Source organism: Priapulus caudatus, unplaced genomic scaffold (genome assembly GCF_000485595.1).
Source record: "Priapulus caudatus unplaced genomic scaffold, Priapulus_caudatus-5.0.1 Scaffold7, whole genome shotgun sequence".
Classification (NCBI taxonomy): Eukaryota; Metazoa; Priapulida; class Priapulimorpha; order Priapulimorphida; family Priapulidae; genus Priapulus; species Priapulus caudatus.
In genome coordinates this window covers 559508-572984 of record NW_014577068.1, presented here as the reverse complement: position 1 = coordinate 572984, position 13477 = coordinate 559508, and the positions used below count along the sequence as shown (strand labels likewise).

At 44.0% G+C, this 13477-nt stretch overlaps 1 protein-coding gene across 5 annotated transcripts in view; it reads right to left on the bottom strand.

Moving 5' to 3' along the window:
- LOC106805831 (CUGBP Elav-like family member 1) overlaps nt 1-13477 on the bottom strand; it is a 102553-nt gene that overhangs the window by 30250 nt on the left and 58826 nt on the right. For all 5 annotated transcript variants that reach the window (XM_014807598.1, XM_014807591.1, XM_014807624.1 and 2 more), the window contains exon 4: nt 11532-11583. In XM_014807598.1, coding sequence (XP_014663084.1) covers nt 11532-11583 — 52 coding nt within the window. The remainder of the gene's footprint in view (nt 1-11531; nt 11584-13477) is intronic.

The window sequence follows — 13477 nt, the reverse complement described above, 5'->3', positions numbered from 1 at the left end:
TATTAATTAATTAATTAATTAATTAATTAATTGAATCCGGATTACCACCAAAATGTCATCAATTCTAAATTACCCCATTTCTGACCTATCCTGAAAATTTAATATTAATTAATTAATTAATTGGATCCGGATCTCCACCAAAATGTAATCAATTTTAAGTTACCCCATTTCTGACCTATCCTGAAAATTTTATTAATTAATTGGGTCCGGATCACCACCAAAATCTAATCAATTCTAAGTTAGCCCATTTCTGACATATCAAGAAAATTTTATGACAATCCGTCCAAAACTTTTTCAGTTAGGCTGTACACAAACAAACAAACCCACAAACCAACAAACACATGCCGGTGAAAACATAACCCCCTGCCAACCCCTTGGCGGAGGTAATTAGAATAAGACCGACACACGATAAATGTGTTATAAATCGTTATTTATGTTTTGCGTGTGCGTGAAACAGGGATTTAGTTAGTTCAAACTATCCAAACAGCAGTAAAGGAAACAACATATATACGTACAAACGTTTTCCAGGCGCAAGTTTCCTTCCGTGGAATAAGTAGGTCTAGCTCTAGCGATTTTACACGACGAACGAAACACGGAGGAGCTCTTAATTCACATGTTCGGCGCACGTGGACATTAGCTTAGCTTCTGTTGCCAACTCTACGTTCATTAATTACGCCCACACACACGTTCACCTGCCACTCCCGCATGTTACAGCATTGCTAGACAGATTATGCTGTACCCCGAAAGCCCTGCTTCTGAAATAACTTCTACCACAAGCACCCGCGTTTAATTAAAGCCGTTTTTAGACTAAAACTAATTTTAGACTAAAATTCACATTTTCCCATGCAGTGGTAAGGAGGGGTGTGGGCGTGGTTGAGGTATGGTTGGTTGTGCTGGTGGTGCGTGTGCCATTACAAGATCATAATCTGGCCGACTTTCGTTATTAGCCATACAACAGGACGAGGATTAGCATGAGAGTACATATGAATCAGTGGAATGAAACCAGCGCTGATGCGGGTGTAAGCAGTGTTTTGTCCACGGTATAGTCATAGTAATAGCGGCCAGTCTACTTTTTTCATCACAACAGTTACCTCACATTAGCGGCTGTCAACTTGAACAGAAACTTTTTTCGTTTTTACGTTTTTAATTACGTAAATCAGAATGTATATCGATTAACTATAGTAGGTAACCGGACGCACAAGAAAATCCGGCAATCTTGTATCCTGTATCTAAATAGCCAGTGCGCCAGCACCAGCAAAAGCTGCAAAAGGGTGCAGCCCGAGGAAAACGTTACCACCCCCTTTTAGCTTCGCCCTTGTATAACTCTTGACCCACTTCTTGGCAGCAGGGAAGTCTATTGACTTTCCCTCGGCAAGATGGGCAGCTGGAAAAACCGGCAGTAGGGGCCTTATCTCCAATTTGCAACTCACATATTTGCTGACTCTGCGAAATGCAGCGAGCTCATTCGGCGCAGGGAGGGAATCGAAATTTATCAGCACGAATGTAGTACTGACTGCACTTCGCTCTTGTGCCGCGCGCTCCCGTAAATTCGGCATTACCCAAATTATTGCTGTCTGCCTATATATTAGTTTCATTGTACTTACTCAGATCTTAGTGTTTTCAGAGTCCAGTTCCATAATCTGGTCCATAACCTAGACTAATAAATCGTGCTCTAGAAATTCTAGGGCCCAATACCTAACAATTAAACATAGACAAAAGCGGTGAATTTTGTCATAAAAAAAGACAACTTTTCCACTGTTTCTGATCGTGCAACATTAAAATTTAGAGAAATATCTTAACCATTTGGATGTATTAGTATCTTACCTACATCAGAAAACACATCCCATTTATGATCCCCCGTTATCTCATAAAAATATTACAACATCAAATCTTCAAAACTTCGTCAGAACAGAAATTGTAATATTGCCTGGAACGCACTTGCAAGACAAAATTAGTCACTTCTGCCCACGGAAGGCCATTAGATTAGGCCTTTAGGAATAGCGTAAGATGATGAAAATTTCCAGGGCACAGTTTATTGGTCTAGTCATAACCGCCTGGGCATAGCGAGTGCAGTAGTCAATATATAATTATAGCATCAGACTGCGGGGGAAACGAAGAGTTTTGTGGTCTGCAAATGGTCGGAGGTCCAGAGTAACATTGAATTTTAGAGGTCCACAAAAATCCACGATGCTCGTATAACACGAGAATTATTGCTTTGTTACGTGTAAAATCAGGAGTATACAATAGCGTTATTGGGACCGACTGTGAGCAGTGTGACAATCCAAGACCAACGACGATTGGACATACTAGCCGTAGTCTAGCTAAAAGTTTCGCTTATACTTATAGTGTAACTGATTTAAATTAAACTTAAATATTCTATTAAACACTCAATACCTCTCATCTCGAACCGTTTTTCTATAAATAAGTACAATCTAGTATAGCGAGGTAGATTAAAACCTATGGAATTCCAACAAAAATGGTGACGCCAACCGGCAACAACAACCGCGCGCGCGCGCGCCGTCAGTGACACCTGTTTTCAGAGACTTGGCAGGATATTAGGGACATTGGCAGGAGCCGATTTTGTGGCTAGGTTTAGCTTTTACCAGATTTGATGTCTAAGTGTCTTCGTCAATTCATAAATAACATTGATTTCCGCAGGAAACATCGGTTTTTATTTCAAGGCAGATATATATAGATATGATAATCAAAGCTATAAATAAATGATATTAATAACGAGATCTGCTCGAAATGGCAGTAAAATGTGCAGAAAGTTCCAGCCAACAATACAGACAGATTCTATTATTAATAGCCTCCGTCCCCCCCCCCCCATTAACCTGCAGCTTGCCATGTGCAGAACAAGCTCACTATACTCACGTTACTAATTACGTAGGAAACTATCGCCTTCCGCGTGTAGCTAGTATTACAGCAAGCCGCTTCACCTTCTTACCTTTCACAATATTTCAAAACTTGCGAACTAGTCTCGTGACAGCTGGCACGCCAAGAAACGTGGGCCGAGTGAGGATAGCTTGCAATGAGCGATTACTATTCATTTGCGGGTTTCCAGCCATGCACACACACACGCGCGCTCCCACTTCAACGGCGCTCTATTAATTTCTCATGGGCATCAGCCTAAGTGCTCCTCTCACATGCACCTCTGCATTAGCATCAAGTAGACACACGCACGCACGCACGCACGCACGCACGCACGCACATGCACAGAACTATAGATCTATGCCTCCGTACCATCTCATCCTATTCAAAAACATGAATGAAGAAGATGAAATGGCCAGACCCCTGGCATCACAAGACGAAAGTGGCAAGATAACCTTTTATGATGGTTGCTATTTGAATGTTAAACGTAAGACGTGACATGTCATCAGGAAGTTTCCCAATTAATAAGGCGTGGAAAACTACCCCTACAAATCAATGATCTCCCTTTTTTGTTTTTTCGTTTTACAAAAACGTGTTATTTAGAAATATATTATCTTAGACAATTTTTCCTACTATTATTAATTGAAACATTCATCAAAATAAGGCTCAAAATGCATTCTAAGCACGAAATGACAAAAAAGGCAAGCCGCATCGGCGCATACCGAGGCTTCAGAATTGGCTCCACGCAAACATTAGGTCCCACCTTTCACCCCAGCCCCATGCAGTAACTAACGTACATCTGTGCATCAATGTCACACGTGCATTTAGCGTAAGTACTGTTGCTAAGAACAATGCCTCCTTATAGCTATATGGATGCTCTGCTGCCGTAGCGATACATGTCACCCAACGATTTTCATCGATGATAAGTTGATAACCTGAATGAGTTAGCATGGGCGACGTGGTTTGACCAGCACATTGTGATGATGGTTAGCAGTAATCAGGTTAATGGTACGTCGGCAGGCTGTCGGGCATACTCGCGTCTCAAAGGTCTCGTCTGCACTGAAGCAACACCCTTCTCAAACAAACCTCAATTCATAGCATGTGTTCAGGGAACGCGAGATGTGCATGCTTGCGTATGTGCGTATGTATGCGTGCGTGTGTGTACGCGTGCTCATGTGTGTGTATGCGTGCGTGCGTGCGTATGTGTATGTGTATGCGTGCGTATGTGTATGTGTATGCGTGTAGCGGTGTAGCTAGGTGTCTACTGCGCGGTGAAGTTGCTCTCTTGCTCTCTCCTCATGACTAATTATAAAGTAAATTCCAATATGGCGGCCATTGCCGGTCATGAATATAAAGCCAGTAACGAGTTCGCACCGTCAATCACCGTGTGACATTTTATACACAAATGTTTGACATTATTGGGCGTTGTGTTGCGTTGTACATCCAGCAGCAATTTTCGGTCTATGACCATCTATCAGTGTACATGTGTCGGTCGAATTGTCGGTGGTATGCCTGTCTGCTTGCCTGCCCGCCTTCCTGTCTGCCAACCTGATCATCTTCTTACCTGCCGTTCTATCTACATGTCTGTCTGTCTGTCTGTCTGTCTGTCTGTCTGTCTGTCTGTCTGTCTGTCTGTCGGTCTGTCTGTCTGTCTGTCTGTCTGTCTGTCTATGTGTCTGCCCGCTTGCCTGTTTATCAGCCTGCGTGCATGCATGGCTACCTCCCTGTCTGTCGGCAAAGCTGCATTTCCGCCTGTCTGGCTTCCTGGCTTCAAATGCTTTATCTATGTATTATTATATTATTTGTCAAATTCTACATACTTCATTTCACACATGCGGCGTACGATACGAACTGTTTTTAGATACCATCTATCATTGAACACTTTTTAATTTATCTTTCTGGTTTTACCACTATGCTAAACATTAACACGTCTCTAACATTCAGTCCATTAGACAAGGAATTCCGCTGGGCTATTTGCACCACAGAATTTAATTTAACATGTATTTAATAATTTGTCTAAATGCATTTTGCGTGAAGCTGTGTTGTCATTTAAACAGCATTTAATTTTAACGTGCACTCGTGCATGGGCAGTACGCCTACTCTACGCCAACTTTAACAGTAACATATTTTCCTGCTGATGAGGCAAGTGGCTCTACACTGGCTGAGAGGGTCTATGTCACCCAGAGTACTGCCGGAACGTACCCTGGGTACGGTCCGGTATACCTGAACGTACCCTGGTACTACTAATATGCCGGACCGTACCGTCGCCTACTCCACTAACGAGTCTTAGGGAGTCGCCTACGCCTACTCCCTAACCCTAATTCCTAACCCTAACCCTAATCCTAACCATATGAATATAGTGACCAGGGTACGTTCCGTATGACCGTACGCGTTACCTCAGGGTACGTTCCGGCAGTACCCCTGGGGACATAGACCCTATGAGCTCTAACACTGCACACCACCGATTGCTCAGCTGCTCTGCTAACACCCCGTCATACCCCGTCACACCGGACGGCGACCATCCGCGAACCGTACGCGAACCAGAAAATGTACAAGTCGCCGGCAAACGCGAACACAACGCCGAGAAAAAGTCCCAACAAATTACAAACTTGAAAAAAACCTCGCTCTATACCCCGTTCACACCGGGGTGGCGTCCTTACTGCGCTTCTACACCGACGGAAAATGGCACAGAGCGCGCCAAGGTCGCCATAAGCGCGGTATAAGCGTGGTGGAAAACGCGCAGACATCGCGCTGTGGTCGCCATGTCCGCCAATGATCGCCAATGATCGCCGAGTCACGGCGTTTGTTTTTGAGCATGTTCAAACAAACGCCAAGGTTCGGCGATCTGACCTGGAACGCGGTAAGAAACGCGGTGGGGTCACGAAGGTTGAGACAGCGCCGTAAACATCTCCATAAAACGCCGTACAAGCGCCGTAACATCTCCATAAAGCGCCGTACACGCGCAGTACCACGCGTAGCAAAGACCGCTGCGAAAATGGTAACATTGCAACGGCGACTCATGCGCGTCAGTGTGTATCTGTCGTCCCTTCAATCGCGTGATTATGTCGTGATTCATACATCATTGCAGAAGATATCGCGCAAAGCGTTCGGCGATCTGACCTGGAACGCGCGTATAAGCAACGCGGTGGCGTTGTTCGCGTTTTCGGCGACCTTGTATCATTTTCTGGTCGCCGTACGGTCGCGGCAATGTCGGCGAGGTCCGCCTCCGGTTGTGACGGGGTATACCAGCGACACTGTGCGATCATACCGCGTTCTCACGGGCGCCCGCCACGAACCTCTCGCGCTATATGGCGTTTCTATTTGAGAGATCTATGGGCCTTGCAACGGCGGATCACCGGCGCTTCCCGCTCGCGCTCTCAACCACGCTCTGGGGTTTCTAATTACCACGCGTCTTCTAAGTGTATCGCGCGATTGCACGGCGACCTCACGGCCGTTCTTCTTACCACGCTTCCCACGGCCGACTAAATAGCTGGCTCAGATTTTCGCGGAAATTTCAAACTGCCATATAGTTTGCGTTTGCTGAGTACGAAAGAAAACAAGCTACCAGAGGGCGAGCCGTGCGCCGTGGCTCGGAGACAGGATCGGCATGAAACAGATCCGGCAGATCGGATATGAGACAGATCCATGAATTCGCCGTGAAAATGTTACTCATTTTCGCAGCGATCTTTGCCACGCGTCGTACTGCAAACGTGTACTATACGTTTACTGGAGATGTTACGACGCTTGTCTCCCCACCTTCGCGACCCCAACGATTCTCACATCCGCGTTCCATGGTCAGATCGCCCAAACCTTGGCGTTTGTTTTGAACATGCTCAAACAAACGCCGTGATCCGGCGATATGCCGACCATGGCGACTCAGACCACGATTGTCTGGCGTTTCCACCACGCTTATACGCGCTATGCGACCTTGGCGCGCCTCTGGGCCCATTCTCCGTCGCCGCTAGCAGCCGCAGTAAGGATGCCACCCGTGTGACGGGGTATCAGACGGGGTGGCGTCCTTTACTGCGCTGCTTAAGCGGCAAGTATTTTTTGTTGGGACCATTTTTCTCTGTGTTGTGGCTTTCACGTTCTGTCGCGAAACCTTGTAATATTTTCTGGTCGCCGTACGGTCGCGGATGGTCGCCGTCCAGTCTGACGGGGTATAATGCAACTCAAATAACCGATTTCTATATACATGCTTATAAATTGGCTCCATTCGTACTAGCATCTACTGTGAGACGAACGTACCATCAATGCATGGACTTGAAGCCACACAAAAATTTTTATTCAGACAAATCGACTCGGATCTATATAGATTCTCTGACCCTTGATTTCGACCCTTTCAACTATTAAAAACGTGCAACCGGTTTATGCCCGGTTGGTCTACAAAGTAGACCCTAATACACGTTTGGGAAAGAGTAAACCAAAAACAGACTACGTAGATGAACGTAGACGAAATTCTAGTAGTCCTTGCCGTAGATTGGCACTATTAACCATTCTGAGATTATCTATTCTAAGACTAGACGCAATGGGAGAAGACGGAATGCGAGTAGACCAACCGGGACGTTACCGCGTGTAACCACCATACCCGTGTGTAACAAACAGTACCAACATGTCTACGAGCAGAAACCGAATATGCATGCTTCTGTTTAACTCTAACGCGTGCCTGATGTCTCTGATGAGTGCCATTTAAAAAAATGATCGACCGTTTGCATGTTCAGCGTGGAGTGCGTGAGTGGCCGCATCTCTTAAGCCGGGCACACACGGTGAGATTCGTGCTGAGCACGGAGCGTGAGTTTCATGCTCAGCACGAATCTCACAGTGTGTGCACTCGATTTAATGTAGTTTCGCGAGTGTCGCGAAGGCGGTGGAGGCAAATATCTGCATGTTTGATAATTTTGGTCTCGCGAGGCTGAAAACTCAGCGTGTGTGCGTGGTATGTGAGAATCCTGCTTACACTCACTCAGTGGTGGCGCATTTTGATTGGTTCTCACTCAGTGGCGGGACATTTTGATTGGTTCTGCCATTTTGATCATTCACATGACCTACAGTGGCAACCGCTGGTAAGATCCGTGCTCAGCATGAAACTCACAGTGTGCGCGGGTGTGAGATTCCTGCTGAGCACGAAACTCACGCTCCGTGCTCAGCACGAATCTCACCGTCACTGCGCCCGGCTTTATAGTCGCAACAACAGACTCACAGAGCAATGAGCCCGCGGCGGCTAACGGAAGACAAATGTCAGCTCCACTATCTCTCCGCCACGACATTCATATACTGCTGCTGCCGAGTCTGCCGAGAGTAAAGCGGGCAGCACACTTCACCATTTTCGTTGCTCGTACAGGCAATTTTCGTGGTCGCCACAAAAATGACCAAGTGTGCCGGCAACGACCACTCACCACGGAAATTTAGTGGTGACCACGAGTTGCCGAGAATCAAACCGGTTTGATTTCTCACCACGAAAATTGCTCGTGGTGGCAACTTGTGGTGAAGTGTGCTGTGACGCGGCAACGGCCACAAAAATTGCCGACCACGAAAATTGCCTGTACGAGCAACGAAAATGGTGAAGTGTGCTGCTAGCTTTAGTCTCTACCACCACGTGGGCAGTGGACGCTTTCTGTATTGTACACGGTACTCGAACCTATCAGCATAACTGCTGCGAGTAGGTTTGGCTACTCTCATTTCACGTTGCCAAAATTATTTTTTACTTAATCATTGTGTGGACCTATTTGTACTGTAGTCGTCTTCTCTCTCTTGCTTCTCTTGCTTGCCCGTCCCTCTCTCCCGTCTCCCTCTCTTCGTCTGTCATTGATTTTGCTGTCCCTCGATCATCCCCTCGCCCTTTCTCATAAGTACTGAGTTTAAAAGCTTTCATGTCCCAACCATTTGACTTTTACTAGAATCATCATTGCTAGCTGGTATCATATATCTTCGTCTTTATGACGTCTCTTTCCTTGTTCGCTGCATTTTCACTCGCTGTATTTCTCAAGGGGTTAGCTAAAGACTCAAATCTTTCCTCTCGATATTTTGTTTCCCCCATTTCAACCGAGCAGACACTAACAATATGCGCTCCCCACCACAAACACTTGCCTACTAATTAATTTCCGATCTTCCGCCCATTTTCAATATATTACCTAGTGCTTAGGTTGTCTGCAGAGAAGGGCAGCAAACTAAGTTGAAGAGAATGAGAAAAGCAAGGAATGCCCGAGAGAGCCTGGCATCGACAAATTACGTAATCGCTAGCGACGCTTTTCTACGCACATCCACATGTCGCATACACTCGAAAGCTGCGCAATTTTACAATTACGGCAAGGCAGCCAGTCGGAAGCCCGCAGCTCTGACACTCGCTATATGTCCACAGCTTTCCGAAAACGCTGCTGAAAATCGTTTTACACATCGAACATGCACTGCACATGACAACCGACTGACTCGCCGAATCCGATCAGGCATGTGCACCGACTCGCCCTATTGGGGCTCCAGTGGAAAATGATCAGGATAATTGATCAAAGGGATTGCTTCACGATTCCAATAGGATAGGGTCATATCAGGAAATACCTTGGGGTAGAGGCGAGTATATAGCTCTAGAACTATAGCCCTTCTCTCTGCCACAGGCTGTCACTCGTATAGAAGCACCGTATTCCCCCACCTTCCATGAGATCTAGCTCAACAGTCGTTTAAGATGTCCGTAGATCGTATGATCTAAGCACACCTTTCCTATGCTCCAGGTGTTTAGCCCTTAGCCTATTACAGCTGCCACCCACAATGATTGCCACGCCCTACAGCTGCCACCCTGTTTTCTCTACTTTCCCGAAACGAAACATATTAATATTTTCCTTCGATCGGCAGAAATGTCATCACGATAAGCTGTGTAACAGGTGGCGCATCGAACGCTGCGTGCAGGTAAACTATGTCAGATACTGTGCTTCTTTACACCTACACAAACACCTCTGCTAAACACTATGCATTAACTGCTATGCACTAAAGATGCAGTAAAGCTATCATCAGGACCTGTTCTAAAGATAACAGAAAAGCTATCCTGTACTAAAGATAACAACAAAACTATCACTCACTAAAGATAGCAGCTAAGCTATCCTGCACTAAAGATAACAGCTAAGCTATCCTGTACTAAAGATAGCAGAAAAGATATCACGCACTACAGATAGCAGCAAAGCTATCACGCACTAAAGATAGCAGCAAAGCTATCACTCACTAAACATAACAGTAAAGCTATCCTGTACTAAAGATAGCAGAAAAGATATCACGCACTACAGATAGCAGAAAAGCTATCACGCACTAAACATAACAGTAAAGCTATCCTGTACTAAAGATAACAGCAAAACTATCACGCACTAAAGATAGCAGCTAAGCTATCCTGCACTAAAGATAACAGCTAAGCTATCCTGTACTAAAGATAGCAGAAAAGATATCACACACTACAGATAGCAGCAAAGCTATCACGCACTAAAGATAGCAGCAAAGCTATCACGCACTAAACATAACAGTAAAGCTATCCTGTACTAAAGATAGCAGAAAAGATATCACGCACTACAGCTAGCAGAAAAGCTATCACGCACTAAACATAACAGCAAAGATATCACGCACTAAAGATAGCAGCAAAGCTATCACGCACTAAAGATAGCAGCAAAGCTATCACGCACTAAAGATAGCAGCAAAGCTATCACACACTAAAGATAACAGCAAAGCTATTCTGTACTAAAGATAACAGCAAATTAAGCTATCCTGTACTAAAGAAGTGGCAAGGCTATATTTTACATTTATGAAGCAACAAAGCTCTTAGACACTAAGGAAGCATCAAAGCTATCCTGTCATAAAGATGGAATGAATCTATCACTCACTAAAGATGCATTGAAGCTGGGCTTCACTGAATATTTAGTGAAGTTACCTGGCCTAGAGATACAGTGAAGCCATAGTCTGATAGCAGTAGTAACTGTCAGCGCCGGTTACATGACAAAAGCCAATAGACAAATGCCCACATAACACAACATGCTAAACTGTTGCTATCATCAAACAATTACTACCTAGTAATAAGCCATAATATTTATTATTAATAATTATTTATGGAGTAAAATGTTTTAAAACATGCAGAAACTATCTCACTACAAACATCCAGCAGGTAATAACTTTAAACGGTCATATCAGCACTAGCACTACGCTGGGAAGAAGAAAAACAGGAAAGTGCAAAGCAGAGAGCAAGGACAAAGGGAAGCAGGGGACAGAACAAGCAACAAGTGAAGTAAAGACGAGATTGAAGGCAGGATAGGGAATGACATATAAAATTTTAAATGAACACAGCTCAAATTTTACGATAGGACTGACGTCAAGTGCAGTGGTTGCCCTCCTCATTTGCTGTAGTGCTGTTGAAACTGGCCAATAACCACGGCAATAAATGACCGTGACTGCACTACTTGCTTTACTTTCATGCCTTTCCCATAAAATGTTGTGCATCTATTTCTCTTTTTCCTAAGCGCTATCAACACAAATCTTGCTATGATATCATAACATTTCTTTGTAAATTTTGCCATGGGGCCCTTCCAACGTGCTGTACGTGGTGCCATGGAATATCTGATTACTCCCAAGGCAACACCTGCCTTGCCCTAAACAAATTAAAATTTTATGCCTGTATGAAAGAGAATCTTGCTTACCGGTCTTGCTTTCGTTGTGGTCTGCTGGCTTCATCTGTATAGGGTGGTGCATCTGCAACGTGTGAAAAATGTTTATTAGTTGGAGGCAACTCAAACAAACGACAGTAATCATCTTACCAATCCAACTCTGCCAGGTAACAGGCATGGTAAAACGTACCAATAATAAAAACACAAAATGTGATATAAAAAAGAACCAGTATTTTTACCATGAGATTCCCTGCAGAATCTCATAAATGTCCCCCCCCTCCCAACAAATGTCACTGCAATTTGTTCACTATTTGGCAAGGGTCATAGATGTCCGAATGTCATAGATTTCAGTTTCAATACAATAGCTTCGTCTCCCTGGATTGTAACTATGTTTAATATGTGGAAAACAATAAGGGACAAGGCTAACAGAACTTTAAAGTAACTTCCGATCTAATCTTTATTAAGTTATGCAAAATAAACCATAGGTAGACTATGGCTAATAAACACAATTTTCCTTGTTCTATTTTGATGTATTGTAACAGCTGTTTGTTCACATAGTCAGAGACTATTATTCTAGCAGTGAACTTGACGCGACGCATCTTTTGTATCTAGCAGTTTGACACATCAGTGTGAATGTGTTGTACCAGAATGCAGGGTTATGGCTAAAATGTGGGAGAGTCTGGTTGTGGTCGCGGGAGTGAGCACACGCGCTTACGCGCGTGTGCGCGTTTCTTTGTTCCTTTGTGCAAGATGGACACACTGTGTGTAAGATATTAAAGTTTATTCAGGTTACCACACAAGTTTGGATTTCTATATATCATCATTTATACATCGGACTTCCAATTAAACGTTACAGTATCATGCACCCTTATCCTAGAATTATTTACTCCTGATTTTACATGTGACAACAAAATTATTGCTTTGTTGCTCGAACAACATCAAGTTGTGTAAACCTCGAAAATAAGGCTAGGTTACCTTTAACCTCCGGTCCTAAGCAAGATTCTTGGTCCACAAAACTAAGTTACCCTCACAATCTGACAACAATTGTATAATATGTGTGCGTGCGTGCGTGCACGTGTATGCACAAGAAACTACATAAAATGTTAGAATATGAAGCAATATATTGCAACAGGGGCTTCCCACTCTATTTAAGCACTTCTGCCCAGCAATTATTCACGCCTCACATGCCCTGCAACATTCCCCTAATTTAATACATGACATTTTACTATACAAACTTGGACACTATTTATACTCTAACCGAATCTAACCTGCCCAGCAACTGATAACACAATAATATCGCATCAACTTAAAATTTCTATATGTTATATCACACAAGGCAACCTATAGCCCTATTAAGTTGGTCTAAAAATCTATCACCACAGCCTACTCAGCACTCTATCCATGATACAGCCGCATCACCAGAACCCCCTTTAAAAAGTATGTACACTGGTGTTAACTGCTGTAGTTTGTAGTTTTCAGTACTTTTAACTGTAGAAACTATAGCTATAGATATCTGCAAACCTTTACACGTGACCTACACTTCTGAGATTGAAACGTTAATTATACATGAGCTGTTAAATAATTAGTGATACAGATAGAAAATGTGTGTGGGAAAGAAGCTTACGCTTTGCTGTTAATTTTGTGTGATAACCTATTAAACTTTTAACTTTTACGACATACTACTATATCACATGCCGTCCTGATGCCATGTAATTCATCTTAACTTTCACATATAATCTAGTTTGGTGGCCATTCAAAACATTCAGCACTTGAAAAAACAGTACACTCATTTCATATCATTTTCTCAATTCTGGAAGAATCGATAGATGGTGCGAAAGGAAGGGACAGAATTGTGCAACCGAAGGATAGAAAACAGAAACAAGAGAGAGTGAGAGATGGAGTGTGTATATGAGAGCGCGAGTGAGTGAGCGAGCGAGCGAGTGAGAGAGAGAGAGAGAGAGAGAGAGAGAGAGAGAGAG